Source organism: Symphalangus syndactylus, chromosome 14 (assembly GCF_028878055.3).
Source record: "Symphalangus syndactylus isolate Jambi chromosome 14, NHGRI_mSymSyn1-v2.1_pri, whole genome shotgun sequence".
NCBI classification, from domain to species: Eukaryota; Metazoa; Chordata; class Mammalia; order Primates; family Hylobatidae; genus Symphalangus; species Symphalangus syndactylus.
In genome coordinates, this window is record NC_072436.2 from 68,854,508 (window position 1) to 68,882,313 (window position 27,806).

Here is a 27,806-nt window from a genome sequence, read left to right on the forward strand (position 1 = left end):
AGGGTCGGGGACAGAGTGGGAAGTATCACCCCATTTTTCCGAGAAGGGAGCTTTCCCCAGGAAGACTAAGGCGCTCGGCCATGATTGTATGTACTAGACCCCCTGACTCCTAGTACAGTGCTCCTTCCACCATGCCACCTCATAGGAAAGGGCCCTTAAGAGAGGGTGGGATCAACTGCCAGTAATCAAGGCAATGCAGATTAAAACTAGACTCCAGCAATATTTTTCCTATAAAATTAAGAAAAATTGTTCAAAATTATAAAAAGCCAGTATGGGCAAAGAGTTGATGAAATAGGTACTCTCCTTTATTGCTGGAAGCAATTCAACAACCCTTCAGAAAAGCAACTGGGCACTATGCCCTGAAAAACATAAAACCATTTATACCCTTTTCCCATATTCCTGGGAGTCATCCAGATTCACCAAAAAGCTAGATGTATGTACAAAGATGTTCACTCTTGCGTTACTTGTATGCATCATTCATTCACTATACAATTATTGACTGGCTACCCTGTGGGAGGTTAGCACAGTGCTAGGAATAGGAAGATGAATGAGACGTAATCCAGGCTCTTAAGAGTGTGACTACTGGTTGGAAATTGTAACCTAAACGGGTATAATACAAGGTGATGTGCTACTTAATAGTGGAGCATACAGGGGAAGGGGTGAGGAGCGCCTGATGTTGCCTGCTGGCATCAAGTCAGGCTTCCTAAAGCAGGTCTCAAGGATGAGGAGGTAGGCCATGCAGACCAAGGAAAAGGGGGCATTTCAGGCGCAAGCACGGCATGGGTAAACACACCAAAGATTTTAGGCACTTGGGGAGCAGCAAGCCATTGGTCTGGCTGAGGGGATGAAGGGAGCACCAGGGCAGTGGGGACAGAAGGGCAGGAGGGGAGGAGGGGCAGGTCACAAATGGTCCTGGATCCCTGCTGAGCAATTTGGACTGAATCCTGTAGATCAGTATTTCCCAAAATGTGTTCTTTGAGTGGTGGGTTCTCTGGGGAGCTAATGAGTGCTTAAACAGATTAAACAGGCTCCTTCCCTGCAGCCGCCTCAGAGCCTCTCATATGCCACTGTGCATTGTAAATCTCGAAGCGTGCAGTGTTTCCCAGTCTCTCTTACTCAGGAACCCTTTTTAAGTGGAGCATTTCACAAGCCTCCAATGCACTTTGGAAAACACCTCCTTAAGCTCGTCTGGTGGATTGCCCCAGCCAGAGCCAACCTTAACAAAAAGCTGTGCTTAAAAAGGGGTTGGGAAGGAAGACTGGAGGTCAGACTTCGGAAACCCAAAAGCAAGAAACCCCCAGCACCACCCAGGACTGAGTCTGAATCTGAGGGAAACTAAGGCACCAGCCATCAAGACGTGGCCCCAGCTGTGGGCAGCTCTGGCTCATCAGACCTCACTGCGGCCTGGTCTGGCAGGACCATCCCACAGGATCACCTACCTGGCCCACCGCTGTGACTTTACCTGGAGCTGTAAGGCCAGCAAAGAGGGCACAGGACCTTCTAATTTCTTGAGAGGTACTCACCCCTGTAAATTAACAAATGATATGGCATCTGGTCTATCAGCCATCTCTCATTGGCTTGGTTAGCCAAGTTGGACCCCCTGAGCCCAGTGACCTGGGAGGCCCTCAAAGAGGGATTTCTGGGCCCCTCCTAAGCTGAGGGCCATCCCTTGGAATGTGGTGACCTCATGATAGAGCTGCCTGAGGGTCTTCCATCTGGGCGGGCAGCTCTATAAACAGAGCTTATGATCCCTCCAACCACAACAGCAGTTCTTAGCTGGCAGAGGGGGCCAAACTGACAACTTCCTCCCTGGTTCCCTGTGAGACATGCCAATCTACAATGAAGAGTAACTCAGCTCAGGCTACCATTCAGGGAAGCAATGCTACCCACTCCACACCAAAGGGGTGGGCACGACGGAGCTAGGTGTGGTGTTGGTGATGTGTTCTAAGTCCTCTCAAGTCATAGCTTTTCATTTCAAAGCAAACCCAGTACATACAACAGATGTTCACAAAGCAGTGGCAACCCCATCCCAACAACAAAAAGAAGTCATTGAACTGGCCAGGCACGGTGGCTCATGCCTGTAATCCTAGCACTCCGGGAGGCCGAGGTGGGTGAATCACCTGAGGTCAGGAGTTCAAGACCAGCCTGGCCAACATGGGGAAATCCCATTTCTACTAATACAAAAAAACTAGCCGGGCATGGTGGGGGGTGCCTGTAATCCCAGCTACCTGGGAGGCTGAGGCAGGAGAATTGCTTGAACCTGGGAGGCAGAGGTTGCAGTGAGCCAAGATAGCGCCATTGCAGTCCAGCCTGGGCAACAAGAATGAAACTCTGTCTCAAAAAAAAAAAAAAAAAAGTCACTGAATTAAGTATCACTTTATGTTTTTTATGACTAATTGCTGCACAGGGCACACACATTAATAAACACACAAGCACACACCACAGATGCCCTTCCACTGGTCCAGAGAATTGATATCCCAGCCATACACTCAAACCCCACCCAAGGTGCAACCCTCAGGCCATCTGGATGGCAATAGCTCTAGGAGAGCCTCCCTCTCCCAAGTTCAATATTATTCAACAAGTGTTTTCTGGGCAACCCCTGCCTATCTCCTCAAATATTTGACCGGGGAGAAGGAGCGGCCATGGCCCCAGTGTCCACGCAGCCCCGAGACCCACCATATAGAGAGAGGCAAAGAGCACAACAGAGGGCTGTAGGAGCCCCTGGGGAAAGGCCCAAAGAGCCACAGGTCAGAGGCACTGGGAGAGTGGCTCGAGGAGGGCCCTCTCTGCCCCAGACACCCAGCAGGCAGCTGGAAGCTGCATCAGCGACAGACACTGTGCCAGGCCCTCTGTTGGCCCCAGACATTCCGGATTCACACATGAGTTTCCTCAGAGAAATGCCAGCCGGTGGCCGTGCACAGCCTCCGGCCGCCAGCCGCCCCAGGGTCAGTTCCAGGGGAGAAATTGCTTTGGTTTAGGGTTTGGGAGTGAAAATAAACACTCTGGGTTTTATAGGTTCACCCATGTTGGCTGCTGTTTTCCTTTCCAGCAGCTGCTCAATCGGGCCTTTCATTCAGAAGCCAGTGGCCTCTGAGGAAGCCCTGGGCAGTGCCCTCAAAGCTCAAGGGATGTTTATTTGGGGGAGGGGGTGGGGCCAGGATGGAAAGTGTGACGTCTCCGCAGACCAGTGCCACTGCCCTACCAATGCTGTCTCCAGAGGGGAGCATAAGCTCCCAGCACTGGGCCCTTGGAGGAGTTCCCTCCCCTCTTTGCAGGGTCCTCGGCCCGCAGGGCCCACAGACAAGGGGGCTTCTGCCTGGGCCCCACCTGGCCACCCCCCTCTCACAAACCTGCTCCCAGCACCCTCACCTCTCACACCCTTCCAGGAAGGGAGAGGAAGCAAGGCTATAAACTCATCCATGTCCTTTTTCTCAGAGTAAGCTCTAATCGTCAGACTCCTGGACAAGTTTCCCAGGACAAGTTAGCCACTGCAGATGCTTATCTGGCCTGGGCCTGTCAATTCTGGCGGGCTGCTGCTGTATACACTTGCAGAGGGAGCTCTCAGGACCCTGGCCTCAAAGCAAAACGGGGTAGCACTTCCTCATCCACCCCGCACCTGGCTGCACAGAGCTGGACGATGGGCCACTGAGGGCCACAGCTGCTGGAGAGGAGGACGCAGAGTGGACCCCACATCGGGGAGGAGAGTGGACCAGCAAGGAAGCCGGCAGATGGCCATCAGCTGCAGAGCCATGCTGTGACCAGGAAGTCACTCCCATGGAACTCAGTTCTACTCAACCAAACAGCAGGCACTCAGACAGTGATAGCCTTGGGTTCCCTTCCAAGCTCTGTCACTTGGTAGCTATTTTAATGCAAGTATTTAGTTAACCTATCCGAGTCTCTGTTTCTTCACCTATAAAATGGGGATGTTGACCACCTACTTCACAGGACAATTATAAGGGTTACATGAAATAATGTCAGCAAAATGCCTGGGCACATAGTGAGCACTCAGCAAGTGTTTGTTCTTTAGCCATCAAGTGCTGCAGGTTCAAAGGTAAGACGAGACCCTTTCCTGGGGGAGCTCATGGTCAGAGCAGGAAGGAGATGGCAGAGATAGACCACTGTTGATCTGTACAGAGGGGAAGGCCTCTGAGGGAGCTGCTGGTGAGGAACTGGCCAAGTGCTGAGGAAGGAGCAACCAGCTTGGCTTGGGAAAGTCAGAGGGCATCTGGGCTGGGTCTTGAAGGATAACTAGGAGTTTGCTGGTTAGAAATAGTGAGCAAACGCGTTCTAGACAGAGAGAGCACTGAGTGCAAAGGCCAGGCGTGGGCAATGTGGACAGAGTTGGTGGGGCTGGAGCTACTGGATAGAGGGCAATGAGCAAAAGGTGAACCAGGTGAGGACCACAGGGTCAGATCACAAGGGACTTGTCTGCTATGCTGAAGAGTTGGAGGTTATCTGTCAGTGTCTATACTTGAAATCAGGGGAGGGATGTGACCAGGTGTGTCTGGGGCAGTGCGGAAGGTGCCAGGGAGATCAGGAGATAACCAGAATGACCTAGATACAAAGGGGCAAGGCCAGTGTCAGATGGCAGTGTGACATTAAAGAGGAGGGAACAGATCTGAGAGGGATTCAGGAGGTAGAATCCTCAGGACTGGGTGACTGAGAATTTCCAGCCTGGGTAACAGATAGCTGCCAACCCCAGGGCCACAGCAGGAAATGCAGAGGCAGCCTGGATCTGGGTGGGGGGAGCTGGGGAGCAAGGTGACATGGCAGTTTGCACAGGATGAACTGAGGTGAGTGAAGGTGGAGAAGTTGGGGGACCCCGGTGCCCAGAGAGAGGACACAGACACGACTTCCTGGAGCATCAGCCTTATAGGGCAATGAAGCATCAAGGAGGAGCAGGTCAGGGAGGAGGCTGCAGGGACCCTCCAGAGACTGGCAGCTAGAGCCAAGGCCAGAGGGGCTTTCAGGAAAGACGGGACAGTCAGCGAAGCCTGATCCTACCAAGGAGTCCAGCAGGCCATGGACAAGAGTTTGCTGCACCTGACGACCAAGAAGCCACAGGACCCTGGTGACAGCAACCACCTCCATGCAAACAGCACCCCTTGTTGCCCGAAAGCCAGATGTCTCCATTCCCAGCTCTCAGCCCACAGTCTCTGACTCTCCTGCCTCTCTCCCACCTACCAGAAAAAGAGTCCTTGTCCATCGCAGCCAGGTCCCGGGCCTGGTACATGTAGCAGCGTAGATGGTAGCGGTTCCCATCTTCACCAAGGGAAAAAATAGAGGTGCCAGAGTGAGTAGCTGGGGTGGTTAAGAGCTGGGGCTCGGGGGGAGGTGGAGTCTGTCCCTAGAAAGGGCAGCAGACAGAGGGGCTGAACAAGGGAAACCACGCAGGCCACTATGCCAGGTCAGGAGAATAGACCACAGCTTGAAAGCGGACACCTGACTAATTAGCGTGTCCTTGGGCCAGGCTAGGGCTGGGGAGAAGAGGTAGAGGAAGAGGGGAGGAGGGGAGGCCAAAGAGACAATGGGAGCAGCCACAGAGCACAGGGCCTTAAATGCCTGATCTCAGATTTGAGTGGGTGGACACACACACAGACAGGCACGGACACGTGCGCGCGCACACACACACATACACACAGCACTGACCCACCAAAAAGCACACTGACTCAGCTCCCCAGAGCCCCACATACACATCTGATCATACAACTCCATCCAAACAGAAGCATAAGCTGACACACCCCTATCACCCCATAGAGGCCTCGAAGCCTCACTTACAGTCGAATATGCAGGAAATCGTGGGTCTGTTCACACCAAAGCTCAAGGTGGAGACGGACATGGAATCTTCACTCTTGTCATCCATCACGCCGCCCTGGAGACACGAAGCTGGTTATGGCAGATTCTGCCCCCAGGCCTGGGGGTGGCAGGGAGACTAGCCCAGAGAGGCAGATCCCCAGGGCCAGGAGATCTCTCCGCTGCTGAAAGCTGAACCATCAGCCTCTAATTTCATTCTGGGGAGCTCATCCTCTCCTAAAAAATCACCAGACTCCAATGTCAAGGCACCAAAGGACTGTAGGAAATTCTTCTCCCTCTCTAGTGAAGACCAGATGAGCCAGAATGGAATTTTTAGTTGTTCCAGGCAAAGAGATTAGAAGGAATGACTGGAAGGGGCTCTCCAGGGGAGAATCAAACGGGGATCTGCCCACTAGGGACAAGTCCAGCAGAATCGAAATGTGGAGGTTCCAGGCCAGCATCTCTGGGTCCCCATCTCTGCCACCCCCTGCTAACATCGAGCTGGGTCCCAAGCTCTGGAGGAAGCTGCACCACACACCCACCATCTCTCACCAGTTCCCACTCTGCTGAGGGTGAGCAAGGCTCAGGCTGAGGCCAGAGGTGGCAACAGGAGTGGGTGGACAGTCAGGCTCGGAAGCCAAGCTGTCTGTTTACTGTGTATAAAGCTAGATGGTCAGCCCTGCCACCTCGCCCTCATTAGCACTGGGCTCCAACCACTGAGCCACAAACCACTTTGGGGAGCACCAAGACCAGACCACTTCCCTGGGCCAGACACCCAGCTCTCCGACGCACTTTCTCAGCCCAGGGCCAGAAGCCCAAGCCACAGCCTACAGAGGGACTGGGGAGAGTCGGGGGCCATTACTAGACACCCCGCGCTGTCTGCTCCCTCTGCACTCGCTCAGATTTCTCCAGGTGCCTCTCTCCTCTCCCTCCTGCCCACTACCCAAATTGTCGCCTGCTCCATTTCAGAGGGGTGGGGTTAAGTAATAAAACGGTCTCTGCTCCACTTCCTTGTTCAGTCCCACATCTCACAAATGTATACACACCCTTGAAAGAAAACCCTGGCCTCTTCCTCAGACAACCCGTTCATCCCACCCAGGCCCACCCAGAGTGGCCAGTTCCCAGGATTCTTCTGCTGGGCCACCCTGACCTTCACCCTGGAACCATTTCCCAAGAATTTCAACCTCTCCCCAGGCTCTGAAGCTACAAAGCCCCCCAGTGCCTCCAACACAAGACACCACTGCCACTACTGTGCCCCTGCTCTCCAAACCATGCCCACCCTCAAGGCTCAGTCCCAGACCCCCTTGTCCAAGAAGCCTCCCTGGACACCTATTCTCCCACCTCTGGCCAGCCCATCCCCAAGCCAAAACCAGCTTCATCACCCTCAGTCACTATGCGGCTCCTTGGCCTGAATCCTTCGGTGGCCTGAAAGGTCCAGTCCAGCCTTCTCCCAGTCAGACCCCCAGTGACCCACCCTATCTTTCCCTATCCAACACCAAGGCTTTCTTCCCCCAAACCCGGCCCTTGGCTTCAGGCAAACCACGCTCCTCAAAGCTGTCCCAGACGCACTCACTCCCATAGCAAGCTTATGCTGTTCCACAGCCAGAGGTGCCGTCAACCATCCCAGGCCTCCCCATCTTCAGATCATCTTAGGACACCTAAGCAAAGCCTGCCCTGGTCACTCTGGGTCAACAAAGAATTGCATCCTAAAGGTAGGCTGGGTCTTCCTCTGCTCCCTTGCTGCAAAGGGCCTGCAAAACACACACTTGGGAAAGACTGAGTCCCTCTGTTCTCCCAGGGGACTCTCCAAGGTCCTGCTATCCCTGGGTGGTCTCTGACTTCCACCACAGGACAACCTCATTTCTGTCAGGGAGATGCCCGGACTCTCCTCTTCCTTTGGCCACAACTTCAACATGGGCTCTGAAACCAGATTCCTCTGGCTCCAGTTCTGGCCCTGCCGTTTACTACTGGCTGTGTGACTTTGGGCAAGTTGCTTAACTTCTCTGAATCAATCACTTTATAAATCTGGGATAATTATACAGTATCTATTTTAGAGAGTTGCTTTGATTATTAAAGAAGACAGAGAACATGTAGTTCTTAGCACACTTCCTGGTTCACAGTAAATGCTCAAGAAATGCTAGCTATCAATGACCTTACGAGAGAAGGCACAGGGCTTGGGGAGGGGGCGTGTCATAAACTATAAAGTTTGTCATGTGCGGGAAGTGGTGTTCACATCACTCATATTGTTCAAAATGATTCCAAGGTGTAAAAGTGGACATTTCAGTAAGAATCAAGCACACCAGCAAGGGCCTCTCCCAGTGCCTCCAGGCAGTGGTGGTTTGTACATGGAGTTTCTTTCTCCCTCTCTCGCTCTCTCTCACGGACCCAAAGGCCTGAAATCCTCCCTTGTGAACAGGTATGGAAGCCCTGGGCCCCTGCCAGGAGAGGCGTTTGGCCTGGCCCTGCGGCGCTGGCAACCCACTGGAGGGAGCACCAAGCCCAGCAGTGAATAACCACAGAACACCCCTCTGGCTGCAGGGTGTGCAACACCAAACGCAAAGCAAACCTGGGGACCCAGCAGGACTCTTAGACTTGGGAGGCAGGGACACTAAGGAAAGCTGGTTAGGACGCTGGAAATAGGGCTTGGCCAGCCCCGAGGTGCAACAATGCGTGATGCCTGCATCTCCAGCACCTCCAGCTGCTGGGGCACTGGTAAGGGGTGGGAGCAGTGGGAGTAGGGAGGATAGGGGGTGGACTCAGCTGCAGGCAGGCGGGATGGACTCTGTGGTCTGTCTACCTCAGTCCGGCCGCACACATGTGCCCCACCCACAGGTAGGGGGCTAGGGTGAGCATAGGGAGGGAGGCGCCTCCAGCTCCAGGGCCCCATCCTTCCTCTCTCCCTCCCAGCGCCTGCAGGGACCTCCCTGCTCGCGGAGGGCTGCCAGTGCACATCCCCACTCACCTCGCACCTCCTCTAGATGGCCCCCCTCACCGGGCCCCTGTCAGCACCACTCCCAAGGCCTCTGTCTGAGGTTCTGGCAGCACGTTCTGGGTCTCTGTCCAAGGGCAGGGCCTCCTGCCTGCAGTCAGAAGCAGCATCTCCCTCCTTGGGATTTCCATGTGGACCTCACTGAGTCCCTGGCCCTGCAAGTGACTGTTCTGCCGGGGGAGGAACCAACGCTCCCTCTGGGAATGCCTCTCACGCTGCCTGGGTTCCAAAACCTGACCTGGCGCCAGAGGAGGGGCCCAGCCACATCACACCTAGTCCAGGGGCCTGCTGCCCACTCTCACCCCATCTGCCACCCAAGTGCCGACCTTCTCCCTCTACCTCAGGGAGACAGATAGGGATTGTTGGGAAGAAGCATTGCTGGCGGACCAGGGGAGACACACCCCACAGAGCCAGGCTGAGGGAAGCCACTAAGCTCAGTCCCTCTTTGTACCTGATTCACAATCTGGGCAAAATTCCACCCGCACGCCTGGCCAACATCCTTATATCCTCTGGTCCACTGGCCCTCCCAGGGGAGCCTGGGCTCTCCATACATCCCCATTAGACCCTGGGAGCAGAGGGAAGGCCACCCCTCCCTCCTGGCCCACTGTGGCCTCTAAATTGAGTCTCTGGCAGTCAGGACACTACAAACCCACAGACCCCCAAACCCCTACACCCCCTACCTGCTCACACCAGCTGGGACACTCTGAGGTCTCCTTTCTTGCCCCCAGGCCCTTGCCCCATGTGTCCCCTGATGTTTCCGTGCAGTCTTATCATCAAGGTCACCCTTCAAGGATGTGTTAGGTACCCCTCCTGGGCACTCCCACTTCGCCCTGAATTTCCCCAGCCCCTGTGCAAGCCAAGCTGCAGGAGAGGCTGATGCCCTGGTTTCTTCACCCACTCACACACACACACTCTTGCCCAGCCCCAGGGCCAGGCCCAGGGCATTGGGTTTCCCACAGTCACATTCCTGCCTTGATAGCTCATGCCACCACAACTCCCAGGCTGGGGCTGGCAGCCACGCGGTCTGTGGCCACGCACTCCATCTTGGGCTAGCTGTGTAAGGGATCTTGCTGCTCGTCCAGGGGACTGGGTGGCCTCCAACCCGCTGCTGCCCGGCTGGAAGCCACGACTCCCTGGAGGAGCCTGAGCATAGGAATATGAGGAACTCTCTGCCTCCCAGAGCCACAGGGCTCCCCCAGGGGTCCCCAGAGCCAATGGCCAAACTCACCTGAGTCTGCCAAGGACTAATATCCAAGGACCACAGCCGGGAGGAGATAGTCAGGTTCTGGGGAAACACAGCCTACAAAGGGGACTCCTCAACCCACCTAAATCAGATCAGTACCAAGATCGAGCCCACCAGCATGTCTGAGATTCCTTCTGCACCACGGGGTGTCTGTGCCCTCTGTCTGCAGACCCTCTGTTTGCAATGGTGCCTTGCTCTAAACAGGGCCTAGAGTTCTGGCTCAGGATATATAAAGTGGAGATAGTAAGGTGACAGAAGGGCCAGAGCAGAGGTGGACACAGCAACAAGTCACAGGCTAAGCAGTAGGCTTCCTGGGGCTGAGCAGGCAGGGGAAAGCCCCACAGTGGCCAGAAAGGAAACATCTCAGGGGCCACCAGGGAGGCCACAGAGACCTTCCCTGCCCCAGCAGAGTCAAGCAGATGGGTATGGACCAGCTGGAGGCTGGCTACCCTCCTTCACTTTATGGGGAGGACTCAGCTCCTACACAGGATGGGCCTGAAGAGCACCTGTGGCAGGGTTGTTGGAAGGGGCACTACTGTTGGGGGCCATCCACTATCTCTTATGTAAAAGGGGCCAGGGGGCCCCTGACAGCAGCAGGTGCTGGAGTGAGCATGTGTGGTTCACAAGAGCAGATTATATTTTCAGGAATTCTGCAAGCCAGTTTTTAAACACAGCCATTAGTGAAAATTAAATCATATACACTTACCACTAAAGAAACTATATTTAAAAACTCAAGGTGATAAATACTTGAAATCATTCTAATTTCTGAGCAAGAGTTTTTGGAGATGGACTCTTGCTCTGTCACCCAAGCTGGAGCGCAGTGGCGCAATCACAGCTCACTGCAGCCTTAACCTCCCTGGGTTCAAGCAATCCTCCCACCTCAGCCTCCCAAAGTGCTGAGATTACAGGCGTGAGCCACCACGTCTGGCCCATTCTAATTCTTGTACTACCTTTTCCCGTTATCTCTGCTCCTGAGGCTGCTTCCGTCTCATGTATCTGTGATGGAAATATTATGTATCAGTGTGCTACTGCCCGTCTCTTCCCAGCTCTGTGTTCAGTGGTGCCACATTGCTAGCTTGAAATTGGTCATGGCAGGAACAGCTACATCATGGAAATCAGCAAATGCTACAAACCAGGGCTGGGGATTGTTTTGTTTTGTTTTGGAGACCTGGTTGTTAAACATTGACCAGCACAGTTCTAGGGTGACCTTCCAGGTCTTCACCACCTTCACTCTCTTCACTATGGGCTTTGCTGGGACATCCAAATGCCAACAGGATGATGTAGTGTACACTACCACAAACCCTGCGCAACCCAACCATTATCCATAAAATTTTTCACAATATTCATGGGAGGAAACACAGCTAAACAATTACGACTTGGCTTCTCGGTTGCCTCAGTTTGCTTAAGTGTAAAATGAAATGGGAGTGCTGACAGACCCTATCTCCTAGAATTGCTGGAAGGGTTAAATGAGATACTATGTGGACAGGACAGAAGGCAATGGCTGGCCCATGGTACATGCCCTAGAACAGAGGTTGACAGACCTTGTCTATAAAGGGCCAAGTACTAACTACTTTTGACTTTGTGGGCCACAGGGTCCCTGCTGCAACTGTTTGGCTGCTGTTGTAACACAAAAGCAGCCACAGGCACTACGTAGGTGAATGAGTACCAGCTGTGTGCCAATAAAGCCCTTTTTTTTTTTTTTTTTTTTTGAGACGGAGTCTCCCTCTGTTTCCCAAGTTGGAGTGCAATGGCACGATCACAGTTCACTGCAACCTCTGCCTCCCAGGTTCAAGCGATTCTCCTGCCTCAGCCTCCTGAATAATTTTTGTATTTTTAGCAGAGATGGGGTTTCACCATATTGGCCCGGCTGGTCTCAAACTCCTGACCTCAGGTGATCTGCCTGCCTTGGCCTCTCAAAGTGCTGGGATTACAGGTGTGAGCCACCGGCCAATAAAGTCTTATTTACAAAAGCAGGCAGAGGGCCAGATTTGGCCTGTGGGGCATAGTTTGCCGACCCCTGCTCCATAAGGGGAGGTTATTATTTTTGTTGTGTTTTTAGCATTCCCACCTGATAAGCAAGAAAACTGGGGCCCAGAGAGATTAAGGTCTTCCCTGGGGCTACACAGCAAATTAGCTGGCAGAACCTGGGGTCCTCCTGCCCACTCTCAAGACTCTTCCCAGGCTCCTACTACCCCATCAGAGCTCAAAGCACCTGAGCAAAGTTCTGGAGCTACAGATGGTTGAATGCCAAGTCAGGGCTGTGGGGAACCCAGGGCCCACTTCATTTCCCTGGCTGCTCCAGCCTCAGCTTGCAGGGAAACCCCACACAGGCCAGGAGCCCAGGCCAAAGGAGGGGAACCCTTTAAAAGACAGAATGGAACGCAGGAACACACAGACTCCCTTTCTAATCAGGGCTGATTGCAACCTTAAGTGGAATAGCAGGCGAGAGTGCAACCCCATTTAATTTACAGCTGGAGCCAGGGCTTGGAAGCAGCTGCTAAACTCCTTGCAAAACTACTGGCTGGCCCCTGGGGAGCTGAGGGTGGAATCAGGAAACCTGGAGAATCCACGATGCCACGTGTGGGCTGGCGCGAGCATGTATGCGTGTGTGTTTGTCCCTCTAGGGTTTCCATGTCTCCACATGTGGATGTTGCAGAGAACACTGAAGCAGGTTTCATCCCATGCCAGGGTGCCTTGGTAATTAGGACAACTCTATGGCCCAGTTTGCCTAGAATGGTCCTACTTACGCCTGTTTTTCCAGTGTGATTATTAATAGTGTTCCAGACTGGACAGTAAATTATATGGTCACTCTAGCAATGGCAGATGAAGACCCTCATGCATGTACAATGACCCACATGGGTGATACCCAACACACGCGCCCGACTGTAACACACTCCTCTGCAGCCATGAATCTAGGCGCTGGCATTTTGCCTGAGGCACGTGGATATGCAATCGAATCCTCCAGACCTTGGGGTTCAAATCTTGAGTGAGACAGATGCAGGGTCCACACATTTAGAGTTACCCAAATTGTCCCCTACTGTGGGGCAGTAGGAAGAGCAGCGAGGCCTCTGCTTGAGAGGAGACCCAGCCCTCAAGCCGCCCATGCTAGCACAATGCCAGGTATAGAACAGGTGCTCAACTTGAATATTGGAGAAACAGAGTCCAGAGATCCACAGAGCTGCCTTCCAACACCCCAGCCCCAGCACCAGCCGTAGGCCTTGTTTCCTAATGAGGTAAACCCCTCGCACCTCCTAGGGCCTGCCCTTGCTCACAGTGCCAGCTCTGGGAACCAGGCCTGGGTCCCCTGCCCACAGCATGGCTTCCTTCAGGCGCAGAGCCGCCCCTCCCTCCCCATCCACATCTGACCTCCTTTTCAGCCAGCTCAAGTCCCAAATTACTCCTCTCTGGAACCAGCCTTTCCCTGACCCACTTCCCTGCACTTCTGACTCTCAACTGGCCTTGCTCGCCGGCCCAGGCTTGAGCCACCTGTCTCCGAGGGTCCTCTCTACTGCAGTCGGGACACTGGCCTCCACCAACCCTCTGGAGGTTTCCCAGGGTTGGGGCCCAGGGGCCAGCTCCTCTCTAGCTGCCCGACTGCCCTAGGACTGCCAAGCTGCCTGGCTATCAGGTGAGGAGAAGCCTGCCCAGGGCAGAGGCCTCTAGCCAGCAGCATCCAATCCTCCCACCCTGGGACTCCACCACAAAGGGACTCCATGGAGCAGGAGGGACATGATGCCATCATATAAGTGAGGGAATGAAAGCGCCAGATGGGGGTTTGGCTGCAGGTCAGGAGACACCTGGAGAGAGGGGCAGAAGAGCCACTGCCTGGACCTTGGTTCTAGCACTGACTCGTGCTGTGCTGCTGGACATTCCCACTCAGGCCTCTTCCAGGGCGACATTAGGGCTCGGAGTCGTTCCAGAGCAGCATTGTCCAGTAGACCTCCCCACAGTGATCAAACCGTCAACGGCTGCACTGCCCAATGTGGTAGCCGGCTGCTCGGCAGGTGTGGCTACTGAGCACTGGAAATGTGGCCTGTCTGATTGGGGAATGAAATTTTCTTATCTGATTACTTTAACTGTAAACTTAAGTAGCCACCCATGGCTAGTGGCTACTGTGTGGGAGAGCGCAGCTCTAGAGCCTCAGTCTCCCCAACTATAAAATGGGGCTAATAATAGAATCCAGCCTTCTGGGGTCACTATGAGATGATGCATATAAAGCCTGGTTTTTAGTACATGGTAAAATCAATATTAATAATTCTTATCCTCTGTGGGGTCCTGGAGCCCCTGGAGAACTGGATAAAACCATGGCCCTCACGCCAGATCATACATGCGTGCATGCACATGCATGACTTTGCATCCAATATCAAGAGGCTCCTACACCTCCCAAGGCAGGTCAGGCACGCCTTTAGAAAATGAAAGTTTCTTCCAGCAGCAAAAATCTCCAAGACTCTGAGCACACGTTGCCGACGTTTCTGTCCCTCCCCTCCCTGCCAGGCCCAGGCATCTCATAGAACCCTTCCCAACACAGGGCCATGCACAGAGGCAGGGCTTGGAAAAATCCTCGATCATGGAGGGCAGGCCCAGGGCAAGGGCAACAGGATGGATTCTGTGAGCTCATCCCGGCAGCCGTCACCAGAGTTCCCAGAGAGGCCGGTGGCGTCAGGAGGGGGTGACTGGGTGGGAGGCGGCGGTGGTGGCTGCTGTGGCCACAAGGGGTGTGGGGTGGAGAGGGAGGCTGGATGGAACGCGCTATAATAGCGGCTTTGTGCTCTGCTTCCCAGCTCCCTGGGAACGCCAGGAAGATTATGAAACCCGGTGTCTTTGGAAATGCCAGGATATTAGCTGGAAAAAGAATAATACGAAAATAAAATAATGCTCGGGATGGAGACAGCAGACGATTAGCAGACGGAGCCAGGGCCTCCCGCTCCGTGGAAGGAGCCAGGCTTGGCCCCTGCAGAAGGTTTCAGGGAAAGGCTGCCCGTGCTAATGAGCAGACAGGGCCTGCCTTCCAACAAGACGTCTTCCAGAGGGGAGCTGGCAGGCAAGGCCCAGCTCGCTGGTGGACGTGTGGGTCAGGGAAAAGGTGGCAGGAGGCAAGGGGGCGCCACAGACCTGGTCCAGAACTGTCAGATTACCTGCAAGGCTACCTGGCTTCCACCCACGGTCCTTCCCCAGCCCCTGTAAGGCCTGCCTCCCAACATCCTTCTTCAAGAAGCCTCCCCTCATTAGACACTGCCACTCTGGAATGACTCTTATTCTACCTCCAACACTTCAAAGACACAGATTCTAGGGGTTTATTTGCACTCACATGTGAACATCTCTCTTCTTGATCAGACAGGAGTTCCCCATGAGCCAGGCCTCCACCATCAGATCAGGGGATCATCAGAAGACCACGTTTCCCCCACCAAGCAGCAGGGAGAACATGTCATCTTGCCATACCTCCCTCTCCAGGACCCTGGCCACACACCTCCCAGCAGGAAGGCACATGCTCTGCCTCTCTCAGAAGGGCACCCAAGTAGGGGGCCAATGGGAGCCCCATCTTGATGAGGCACTTTGTACTTCACATCTGTGCTACTCTGAGATGGCCCCTGGATCAGCGGCATCAGCATCATGTGGAGGCTTGTTAGACACAGAGACTCTCGGGGCCCACCAGACCCTGAATCAGAGTCTGCATTTTAACAATATCCCCAGACGGTGCCTACTTTTGCTAAGTCTGAGAAGTGCTTCACTACATGCATCGTCATTCATCCTTAAAATGGTCCTGGGATTCAGTTACTTGCACGAGTGAGGTAACAGAGTTGCTAATGGCGTGAGTGACCCGTCCACAGCTAGTAAAGCAGGGAAAGCAGAATTCGAGCCACAGAGGCCTCACCCATCCCACCCATGAATCACCAGGCATCAGGGACCCGTGGGCAAAGACCAGCTCTCAGGACAGAAGCCAGGTCCTAGCACCCAGAAAATCCAACCACCTTCCCCAGGAGGCAGGGAGGACCTTAGCCCCAGTGCTGTGCTGGGGCATCAGGACATCCCGGGACAAAGACAGCAGCTTGGCAGTGGGAGCCCAAACTGTTCTGGGTCCCAGGAGGCAGACAGAAACGTGACTGTGGAGGGGGGGTGTAAGTGTGAAAGAGTGTGTGTGGGGGGGGGGTTGTGCATGTGATTGTGTATGTGCGAGTGTGTGTAAGAGTGTATGTCAGAATGTGTGTGTGTCTATGTGTTGGTGTGTATGTGTAGAGTGTGTTGGTGTGTGTGAGGGTATGTGTGTGATTGTGTACGTGTTAGTGTGAGAGAGTGGGGGGTGCATGAGAGTGGGGGAGTGTCTGTTGGTATATATGGGAGTGTGTAGAGAGAGGGTGTTGGTGTGTGTGAGGGTATGTGTGAGAGTGTGATTGTGTATGTGTTAGTGTGGATGGATGTTAGTGTGTGGGGGTGTTGTATGAGTGTGTATGTGTGCATTAGTGTGCTTGTTGGTGTGTATGAATGTGTGGAGAGAGTGTGTGTTGGTGTGTGTGTTGGTTTAACAGAGTGTGTTGTTGTGTATGAGTGGAAAGTGTGTGTGTTGATGTGTATGAGTGTGTTGGTGTGTGTGCTGGTGTGTAAGACAGTGTGTGAGTGTGTGTCACTCAGGTATAGAGTCTTCCAGACAGTCAAGTGGGCCTGTGGCCCTGTCCAAACGCCAGACACACCTAAACCTTCCAAAACTCTCTGGTCCTCCAGCTGCAGGTCTGTGGGATCCACCCTCTGAAGCCACTGCCTCCCTCTCTGGTTCTCTCTGCCAGCCAAGCTGTCCCAGGACTCGGGGCTTTGCCACTTTGGTTTCTTCCATGTATCACAGGCAAGTCACAGGTGAATTACAATCCATCACCCGCCCATGGCTGCTGACTTCATGCCCAGTTTCAGCCATCCCTCAGGACAGTCTCTTCCATAAGAAGAATACGCAGATCGGTCTCTCTGCTTCTGGGAAGTGCCCCCCTCATTCTCCCAGGCGCTGAGCCATGAAAGCTTGGCCTGGGTCCCCCAGCCTTGTCACTTTCTTCCTCCAGGCCCTAGCCAGCCCCAGGGCCCATCCACGCTTTGTCCACGTGTCTCCAGTCACCTCTTCCCCACTCCCGGCCCCCTCGGCTCCCCGCTCCAGCCTTCCTGCCCTGGGCCGCCTGGCAGGCAGCCGTCAGCTCTGTCTCCCTCACACAGCACTTCACCGTGTGTGTCAGCCTTGCCAGGGCCAACCGTGAACTCATCACAACCCGCTCCACCCTGCCCTGCGGCCTGGCAACCACAGGGTCCCCATTGTCCACCTCTGACCCTTCTCTCCCCAAACCCTGCGGTCCCACCTCCCTCCACCTCAGCCCCACGGCCTCACACCAGGTGGTCACCTCTCCCAGATCTCTACCCAAGACTCCTGGGATTTCCTGATGTGAGGCTGTGCCTCCCAAGCATCCTCCATGGCTGCTTGACTGATGGTCCTGAAGCCCAGCTCTGACCAGAGCACTCCTCTTGTCAACAACTCATACTGGCTCCCTACTGCTCTGGTCACCGTCTGGACCATCTGAAGCTCTTTGCCCAACATTGCTTTGGTTTTTGTTTTTTGTTTTTCTTTTCAGAAGCTCCTCTCCCCAATCTGGTGGCACTGTCAATCACAGAGAAGGGGCATGACCCATGCCGGCCAATCAGAACGCTCCATCCCTCACCCAGGTGCAGGGGCTGGCTGGGCACCAACAGGCAGAGCCGGTCAGTCATGCCCAAGACTTCACTAACATTACTGAGAAAGCAGCACTCAGGGGTCTCTCCAGCTGCAAGGAAAACAGAGTGTGGCGCTGTGGGCTGGGCTACTTTATCTAGCAGGACTTTGCTGGCTGGAGGGATGATGTTGGCCTTTCGTCACCAGCAGCATCTTTGCTACCACACAGAGAGAGCCCGTGTGAGACAAGGCCAAGACACGGGTGTGAGTCCTGGGGACACTGTGTGAACCTGTTTCCTGCCAGGCCTAATGCCTGCTTCACCTCTTGGGTTCTTCCCAGTTCTGTGAGTCCACAAACCACTTTTCTTCTCAGCCCCTTTGAGTGGAGCTCTGGCTGATGAAAACAGATCCTGATTACACAGCGTGCTTTCCTGGCCTTCTCAGACCTGGCCCTGACTCTGAGGCCTGCCAAGGTCTTCACACTCCACCCCTCAGCTAGAGCCGCAGGACCATCACCAGCCCCTGCCCAGTGCCCAGGCCAGGCCCTTTCTGACTCAAAGCAGAGGGGGCCACAGAACACCAGCTGCACCCCAGGAGGCTCCCCAACTGCCCTGACCTGGGCAGCAATTCCATCCTATCCTGCCCCACCCTGGCCAGAAGACCAGTCCATAGCCCAGAGAGCCGACAGCTCCGCTACCTCCCCTCAGACTCCCCTTGACCTGGCCCCAGGACAAGCGAGGGGCTCTCTCCGAAGCCTATGGCAGCCTCCTCTGACGTCCTCAGGCCCCCAGAGAGCTTCCTCTTCTACACTGCCACTGCTGGGCCTTGCCCACCATCAAGGCCTGAAACTGACAGAGCCTCCCCAGCCCACCCACCCCTCTCAGGGCCGTGGCTGGCTTCACCTCCCTGCGGGTGCCCAGCCCGACAAGATCCTGAAGCTCCCCACAGCACTCCTCCAGCCTTCAAAGCCAGGCTGTCCTACAGATAGGTGCCCAGCCTGACCCCAACCACACAGCTGGCTTCACATGGACACCCTCACATCCCATGGGACCCGCTCTGTAGGGCCCCAGCCCAACCCCTAGGGAGGTGCCAGTCCTGGCTGGATTTCAGAGGGAGCGGCTCCTTCCCCAGAGCAGCAGAGTGGGGACTGGTTGTGTGCCAGTACCGAGTGCTCGCTCAGACTGTCCCCGAGGCATCTGCTCCTCTCTTTTGAGGAGCCCGTCACCCAGGCCCTGGAGAACCTTGAGCCTACCCCAGTTCCACTGGCTACAGAAAGTGCACCCTGGGCAGGAAAGCCATCCTGGGGCTCAGCTTCTAAGACACACCTCTTCCCCAAAATTGCTGAGGATGCCCATGAGATGGTCTCTGCCTCAAGAGGATGCACATGCAACCAAGGACACTGTGGGGCCACAAGACCTCTCTCACTACTTCCATGGACCTCCTCGCCCATCTTCATGCCAGCCAGCCAGGGACAGGCCAGCCAGACGGCCAAGGCCATCTTCCCCTCTGCTTTCATCTTGACACCTCAAAGTAGTAGCAGCAAGTGTTTCAGTGCCAAGGAAGGAGCTTTTTCATTTTAGAAGAACACTCAGACTGGGGCTGCTTTCCCCACATGCCACCCCACAGGTACTGATGCCAGGATGACCAGCCAGTGTTCCATCCAAAAGTCCTAACCTGGGGTCCCGGCACCTCTCCCACATCAGCCCGAACAGCCCTGGGAAACCAAGATACACCTCACCCGACCCAGAACAAGTGCAGCCCCACGTACCAGGGCCCCCTCAAGGGCAAACACAGCCGCAGGCCCCGTCTTCTCCAGTGGCTCCATGCGGCGGCGCCAGCGGCGGCGGCGGAAGGCATCTGTCTTGCGGTACTCCAGGTGGAACTTCCAGCCAAAAAGAGAGGCGTACTCCCAGCCCTCACCCTCCGCCTCCGCCTGCCTGTGCTGCACAAGAGAAGGGGCAGACTCAGAGGCCGGTGGGAAGGCTGGGGGAGTCCTGTGCTCAGCTCCACCTTTGCCTTCCTGTCCTCCATGAAAAATCCCCACCAGCCCCCACACTAGCTGGGAAAACCTGGGAGCGCCACCTAGAGGAGAGGGGCTTTCTGCAGCCACAGGAACCCCAGGTCAGAAAATCAGGAGGAAAGGCCAGGCGTGGTGGCTCATGTCTGTAATCCCAGCTACCAGGGAGGCTGAAGCAGGAGAATTGCTTGAACCTGGGAGGTGGAGGTTGCAGTGAGCCAAGATCGTGCCACTGCACTCAAGCCTGAGCGACACAATGAGACTCCACCTCAAAAGGAAAAGAAAAAAAGAAAAAAAAAAAGAAAAATCAGGAGGGGAGAGGAGGCTCCATGGGTAGCGGGGAGAACCAAACAGCCAGAAAGGGAAGGTAGGCTGATGCAGTGACGAAAACACTGGGCTTTTGACTTGCTTATTTGTTTGAATTCTGGGTGGATTTCATGAATCCAAAGTTTTCTTGTCATTTCCTTTTTCATCTTCACATCCTGTAGTGGGTCTGCTGCTCAGAGGTAAAAGGAAGATCCTATTTCCCAACCACAGCCAATTTCACCCCCGGGAGCTAGACCCAACTCAGCTGTGGAGGCACCCCTGTACCTCATTCATGGGGTCCCTTTCCTGGGCCTGAAGGGAGTCCTGGGAGCCCCCTTGCCATTCAGCTCCTGGGAGAGGGTGACCTGGCACTGTTGTCAGACACCACCTCAGGTCTGGGCCAGAAGCACAGTGACAAGGGCCAGTCCTGGAGGCCAGCTGTGCCACTATCCAGGAAGGACGCTGGCTGTGGGGTGGTGGGCAAGGCACATGAGCCTGGGCAGGCTTTGCCTCTGTCTGCTGGGTGCCCCTTCAGGGAGAAAGTTGAATCTGTCTGGTTCACAGCACCAGGAACAGCTGGTTGTCCAAACGCCTTGCCCCTCCCTGGACCCAGCAACGGTCCTCTCTAGGTTCTCTGCCCCCAAGGAGAAAAGAAGGAACCTGGGTCATACCACAGGCTACTCCTGGACTAAGGGAGGTCTGGTTCTTGAGCCAAAATTCAAATGTGTGTTTAGGAAGGAAGATCGTAGACCAAGAAGGTCCAGGGCAGGCGGGCACAGAGGCTGTGCAGCGCACAGGCCCCTGTGTGACCCCAGAGCAAGTGCATGTGCTTGCGTGTGCTCATCCATGTGCACGTTGGGCGTGACAGTGTCCCGTGGCATCTGTGCTCCACTGTGGGCATGTATGCTTGCATTGCATGAATGCCAGCGGGGCCCACCCCAGCCCCCTCACCAGCCAGTGTACACGTGTGGTGCACCCATCCCCAGCTGCCATCAGCATCGGCAGCTCCCAGCTCCCAGAAGCCACCTGCTCCAGGGAACCCCCATGCTAAAGGAAACCCCCTCACTGAAAAGCTAGGTATGTGCCCCAGCTCACCCCAGCAACCCCAAGCCTAGACAGATGGCTGAGGGGATACAAAGCCCAGCCCTGCCTCCAGGTGAGGATTCTGTGGTGTTCTGAGTTGTGCACCTCCCCAGACCACAGCTCAGGCCACAGCTGACCTGCCTGAAGCTGCATCCTTGCTCCTCACACTCCCAAGGGCACTGCCCCAGTAATGTGCAGCCAAATCCACGTCTGAGCTTCTGCCTCCAGGAAACCCAGCCTAAGACACAGTCCGTGGGTGTCTTTCCATCTTCCAGGTTGGTGTGTGAACTTTGTATGTGACCTCCTGTAATCATGGGCATCTGAATGTGTCTGTCTATAAGCATCTGTGTGTGTGCTGGGTGCGATCTGTGGGTGTGATCTGTGCTGGGTGTGATCTGTGGGTGTGCTGGGTGTGACTTCTGTGTGCTGGATGTGATCTGTGGGTGTGCTAGGTGTGATCTGTGCTGATTGTGATCTGTGCATGTGCTGGGTGTGATCTGTGCTGGTTGTGATCTGTGCATGTGCTGGGTGTGACCTGTGGGTGTGCTGGGTGTAATCTGTGTGTGCTGGGTGTGATATGTGCTGGGTGTGCTGGATGTAATCTGTGCCGGGTGTGCTGGGTGTGATCCATGCTGGGTGTGATCTGTGGGTGTGCTGGGTGTGATCTGTGCTAGGTGTGCTGGGTATGATCTGTGGGTGTGCTGGGTGTGATCTGTGTGTGCTGGGTGTGATCTGTGCATGTGCTGAGTGTGATCTTTGGGTGTTTTGGGTGTAATCTGTGCTGGGTGTACTGGGTGTGATCTGTGTGTGCTGGGTGTGAACTGTATGTGTGCTGAGTGTGATCTGTGTGAACTGTGTGTGTGCTGGATGTGATCTGTGGGTGTGCTAGGTGTAATGTGTGTGTGCTGAGTGTGATCAGTGCTGGGTGTGCTGGGTGTGATCTGTGCTGGGTGTGCTTGGTGCGATCCGTGCTGGGTGTGATCTGTGGGTGTGCTGGGTGTGATCTGTGCATGTGCTGGGTGTGATCTGTGTGTGTGCTAGGTGTGTTCTGTGTGTGTGCTGGGTGTGACCTGTGCATGTACTGGGTGTGATCTGTGTGTGTGCTGGGTGTGATCTGTGTGTGCTGGGTGTGTTCTCTATGTGTGCTGGGTGTGATCTGTGCATGTGCTGGGTGTGATCTTTGGGAGTTTTGGGTGTGATCTGTGCTGGGTGTACTGGGTGTGATCTCTGTGTGCTGGGTGTGAACTGTATGTGTGCTGAGTGTGATCTGTGTGTGTGCTGGGTATGATCTGGGGGTGTGCTAGGTGTAATGTGTGTGTGCTGAGTGTGATCTGTGCTGGGTGTGCTGGGTGTGATCTGTGCTGGGTGTACTGGGTGTGATCTCTGTGTGCTGGGTGTGAACTGTATGTGTGCTGAGTGTGATCTGTGTGTGTGCTGGGTGTGTTCTGTATGTGTGCTGGGTGTGATCTGTGCATGTGCTGGGTGTGATCTTTGGGAGTTTTGGGTGTGATCTGTGCTGGGTGTACTGGGTGTGATCTCTGTGTGCTGGGTGTGAACTGTATGTGTGCTGAGTGTGATCTGTGTGTGTGCTGGGTGTGATCTGGGGGTGTGCTAGGTGTAATGTGTGTGTGCTGAGTGTGATCTGTGCTGGGTGTGCTGGGTGTGATCTGTGCTGGGTGTGCTGGATGTGATCTGTGCTGGTTGTGATCTGTGGGTGTGCTGAGTGTGATCTGTGCATGTGCTGGGTGTGATCTGTGCATGTGCTGGGTGTGAGCTGTGTGTGCTGGGTGTGATCTGTGTGTGTGCTGGGTGTGTTGGGTGTGATCCATGCTGGGTGTGATCTGTGGGTGTGCTGGGTGTGATCTGTGTGTGGTGGGTGTGATCTGTGCATGTGCTGGGTGTGATCTGTCTGTGTGCTGGGTGTGAGCTGTGTGTGCTGGGTGTGATCTGTGTGTGTGTTGGGTGTGATCTGTGTGTTCTGACTGTGATCTGTGCATGTGCTGGGTGTGATCTGTGGGTGTGCGGGGTGTGATCTGTGCCGGGTGTGCTGAGTATGATCTGTGTGTGTGCTGGGTGTGATCTGTGTGTGTGCTGGGTGTGATCTGTGCATGTGCTGGGTGTGCTAGGTGTAATCTGTGTGTGCTGGGTGTGAACTGTGGGTGTGCTGGGTGTGAACTGTGGGTGTGTTGGGTGTGATCTGTGTGTGCTGGGTGTGATCTTTGGGTGTGCTGGGTGTGATCTGTGCATGCGCTGGGTGTGATCTGTGTGCTGGGTGTGATCTGTGTGTGTGCTGAGTGTGATCTGTGGGTGTTCCCAGTGTGATCTGTGTGCTGGGTGTGATCTGTGTGTATGCTGGGTGTGATCTTTGGGTATGCTGGGTGTGATCTGTGAGCACCTCCAGTGAGTCCCAGGTGTCTGGGCATGCTGTGTGTACACATGCATGTGTCTGTGTGCATGCAGGTCTGCATCTGTGCCTGCTGGCCACCTGTGACCAGAGGCCTCACTCCCACCCACCACCTGCTGGCTCACCCTCTTCAGTGCTTCCATTTGGCTGAGATCCCTCCTGCGCAGGCGCACCCAGCGCCGCCGTCGGTGTGTGTAGTACATCTTCTCAGCAGGGACCCAGTGCTTCGGCTTCCGCTCCGGGGGGATGGTGATGCTATACTCCCAGCCTGGGGAGAGGGAACCCGTCACTCATTGCCTGGCAGTTCCCCATCTCTCCTGGGACCATCTCTGAATTTGGGGCATGGTCACAGATTCTTGAGTGGCCACTGACTCTCGGTCCTAATTTGCAGCTTGGAGTGGGGGTGCCTTCAAGAAGTGTCCCTGGGTGAAATAGCCCGGTGAAGGGCCCTGGCATTCAGTTGTCCCCACCAGCATGGCTTGAGAGCTTGCCGGGGATGGGGCTCGCCAGGCTCCACATGCTGCCCACCTTGCTCATCGACAGCCCGGTTGAGGTCTGTGGACCATTCCTCATCTTCCCACTTCCAGCCCAGTGGGCACTCAATGTCATCCTTGGGAAGCACCTTCTCCCCGTTCTAAGGACAAAACCAAACAGGCAAGCAATGAGAGGAGACAGACAGATGTGAGCAGGGAGGCAGAAAAGATGCAACTTGACAACATACGTCCTCCAAGTCCCAGGTAGAAGGGCAGAGCCCCAGAGTCAGTGTCCTGCCACCACTGCACCCCACACTTTCCCTCTGGAAACCAAAGCATGAAGCCTCCGGAGGTAAGAGGGGGCAAAGAGGAACATGCCCCACCCTTCCCTGAGTACCAGGTGCCTCCAGAGACCAAATGTCTAGACCCCACCTGCCCCTGAGTGCCTGCTTTACCACATCGGTGTAGTTGTCACTCATATAGATCCACTGGCCTCCGGGAAGCCGGGTCTGGTTCTCAAACACCTCCTCCACGAAGCTCAGGTGACCGGCGTCCATGTCATGGAGCAGACTGTGGAGGAGGGCTGGTCAGAGTCTCTGCTGGAGAGGCCCCCATCCATCGACCACCTCCTGGAGAGCAGCCCTGCCTGTGTCAGCCTCACCCCAACCAACAACGAGAGACATGGGGGTGGGCAGGGAAGGGTGCAAGAGACCAAGGCAGACAGTGAAAAGGAGACCTAGGGACACTCCGAGATAATCAGGGACAAAAGAGCACATCACCCAAGATAAAGAGAAAAGGAGGCCAACTGAAGACAGCAAAAGGAGGATGGGCAGTCGAGGCTTGATGGATAGTTGTAAAAATATCAAGTTTTATCAAGTTGTACTCATAAGATTTGAGTGCTTGACTGCATAATATGTTATACTTCAATTTTCTTAAGTAAAAAAAATTAAACACCACAGAGTTGAAGCCCAACCAAACAGGAAAAGGAGAGGAGAGAGAGGCAAAGGCAGCAATAGACATGGAGAAGGACCACGTGGATCTGAGAGGGACTGAGAGAGAAAGGACCACTCAGGGGATGTGTGAGCAGCCCAGACACGAGAAGGGTTCATGTGCAGAGGAGGTGATGGGCTTGTCCTGGGTGTCTTGGAGGATGGGGCCACATCCAATGAGCACCACACAGAACGGAGGCTTAAGAATAAAGGCCTGGGCCGGGCGCGGTGGCTAAAGCCTGTAATCCCAGCACTTTGGGAGGCCGAGGCGGGCGGATCACCAGGTCAGGAGATCGAGACCATCCTGGCTAACACGGTGAAACCTCGTCTTTACTAAAAATACAAAAAAAAATTAGCTGGGCGTAGTGGCAGGCGGCTGTAGTCCCAGCTACTCAGGGGGCTGAGGCAGGAGAATGGCGTGAACCCGGGAGGCGGAGGTTGCAGTGAGCCGAGATCGCTCCACTGCACTCCAGCCTGGGCAACCAAGCGAGACTCCGTCTCAAAAAAAAATTATAAAAAAGAGAGAATAAAGGCCTGGCCGGGCGTGGTGACTCAAGCCTGTAACCCCAGCACTTTGGGAGTTCGAGGAGGCAGAATCACTTGAGCCCAGGAGTTCAAGACCAGCCTGGGCAACATAGTGAGACCCTGTCTCTACAAAAAATTTAAAAATTAGCCAGGCATGATGGCTACTCATGTGGTCCTAGCTACTCAGAAGGCAGGAGCAGGAGGATCACCTGAGGCCAGGAGGTTGAGGCTGCAATGAGCTGTGATCATGCCACTGCACTCCAGCTTCCAGACAGAGTGAGACTGTCTCAAAAAAAATTTTTTTAATGAAAAGAATAAAGGACTGTCTGACCATCCAAGCCCTTCTGGAAAGGATTGCTGCCTGGCGAGCCTCAGTCCTGGGAGAGTTCAGTGGAAGTTCCTATGACCAGCGCGGGAGCAAGCAGAGGGATCAATAGACCCCAGCCTGCCTCCAAAAGGGAAAATTTTCACCAGGGAAAATTTTCAGTTTGCATTTCCCTGAGGCTACATGGCCAAGAGGTCAGAACCCAGAGCTCATCCCCTCCCAGCAAGTCCACCAGGCACAAGTGCACCAGGGTGCAGTCCATGGTGGGCAGCCTGGCCTGGCTCTCCCCAGCCCTCCCTGCCCACGACTCACGTCTTCTCTGGACACACGAACCAATCTCCAGCCCAGGTCCAGCCGGCCGAGGGGCGAAAGCTGTCCTTGGGTAGCTTGATCTTGCCCGTGACGTCAGAAAACTTGGGGTAGGTGAGGCCCGTTGTGCCCCAGTTCCCAACCAGGGCCAACTTGGTCTCGTTCTCATACTGGAGGGCCAGAAAGAATGAGACGTGAGCAGGGGGCCAAGGCAGCTCCAGGGAGTGGGAGGCAGAGGTGGGGGCTAGCAGGTACTCACGGTTTCAGCAAAGACAGACAGCTTCCCCTCAGCAAACTGGTTGAACTCCTTCTCATCCACAGAGAGCCCAAACCACAGCTTGACCCGTATCTGCACTGGCATCCGGGCCCCAGGCACCTTCTCCATCGGATACTGGGTACCAGAGAAGGACAGAAACCCACACTCCCCTTCAGGATCCGGATGTCCCAATGAGAGGTTGGGGAGGAGGAGTCCTCCAGGACTGGGTAGACCAGCCTGACACCCTCACTGGGAGTGTCCCTTGTGGGAGCGCTTACCAGAATTGCATGGAAGGGGAGTGTACAACTAAGAAACGCCCACCCCACCCCCTACCCCTCACCAAGATTCCTCCCCATCAAAGGCAAAGGCTACATCATTCCCTCCCAGGAGCGCTCTGCAGAGAAGAACCACGTCTAGCCCAGGACCTCTCCTCTCCCCTTCTCCCACCACATCCTCGCTTCCATTTTCTTCTGGAACAGTGCTTGCCAATGGAACTTTCCGCTATGATGAAAATGGTTCATATCTTCACCATCCAATATGGTAGTCAACTAGGCCCATGTGGCTACTGAGCACTGGAAAGTGTCCAGTATGACTGGGGAGGTCAAGTTTTCAGTTCATTTACTTTTAATTAATGTAAATTTACATAGCCTTCCGTGGCTACCATATTGGACAGCACAGTTCTAAAACTTGTCTCTAAAGGAGATACAACGACACAGATGTGGAAGGAGAAGAAATCAAAGCCTCCCCCTTCATGTTTAGTATTTTATTTCTTTGGTTAGTGTATCATCTAATATCCCTACCCTTTCAAGTGACTATCAGCATGTCAACCACTATTCACTGGTCTTCAACTGCTTTTTATCCTGAAACTTTCAGAAGCTCTGCCAAATGGAATAACCACAACAACCCAACATGAAACAAAAATTATTCTCCACAATTACTTCACCATTTGATTGAAACCAAAGGTCAGACATGGCCTGAGGAGCAGAAGCTCCTGCTCTTAAAATTCACATTGTCCCCTAGAGGAGGCAACACATCAAGTACCCAGGCCTAACGTCATGAGCTCAGAGCAGTATATATCCTTCGGGGCAGGGAGCCGAGTGAGAAAAGGGGTGGGTTCAGAAGACGAAAGGGCAGCTGAGGTAAGGGGTCCCACGCTGGTCAGGGAGGCCTGGATCCCTGGAGGGAGAGCCCAGGGCAGGTAGGAGGCTCAGGAAGGGCCAGAGGACATGCCAAGGCTGGGGCCACCTCACACTTCCCTCCTGCGGACACAGCCCCCCTTCTTTTGGTTCATCTTCAATGAAGCCTGGAGGAGCCCCTGAGTCCACGTGTCATGCCCCGGGGAAACCTCTCCATGGCTGTTCGCTTCGGCTGTCCTCTCCCCAGAGTGGTTAACTGCCTTCACCCTCCAAACCACCA

General features: G+C 54.6%; 1 protein-coding gene across 15 annotated transcripts in view; it reads right to left on the minus strand.

Annotated features, from left to right (window-relative positions):
- DYSF (dysferlin) overlaps positions 1 to 27,806 on the minus strand; it is a 232,381-nt gene that overhangs the window by 92,075 nt on the left and 112,500 nt on the right. For all 15 annotated transcript variants that reach the window (XM_055241803.2, XM_055241805.2, XM_055241799.2 and 12 more), the window contains 8 exons: positions 26,394 to 26,525; positions 26,138 to 26,304; positions 24,442 to 24,556; positions 24,042 to 24,147; positions 23,639 to 23,781; positions 19,472 to 19,645; positions 5,779 to 5,872; positions 5,185 to 5,262 (listed from right to left, as the gene is read on the minus strand). In XM_055241803.2, the coding sequence (XP_055097778.1) occupies positions 5,185 to 5,262; positions 5,779 to 5,872; positions 19,472 to 19,645; positions 23,639 to 23,781; positions 24,042 to 24,147; positions 24,442 to 24,556; positions 26,138 to 26,304; positions 26,394 to 26,525 (1,009 nt within the window). The remainder of the gene's footprint in view (positions 1 to 5,184; positions 5,263 to 5,778; positions 5,873 to 19,471; positions 19,646 to 23,638; positions 23,782 to 24,041; positions 24,148 to 24,441; positions 24,557 to 26,137; positions 26,305 to 26,393; positions 26,526 to 27,806) is intronic.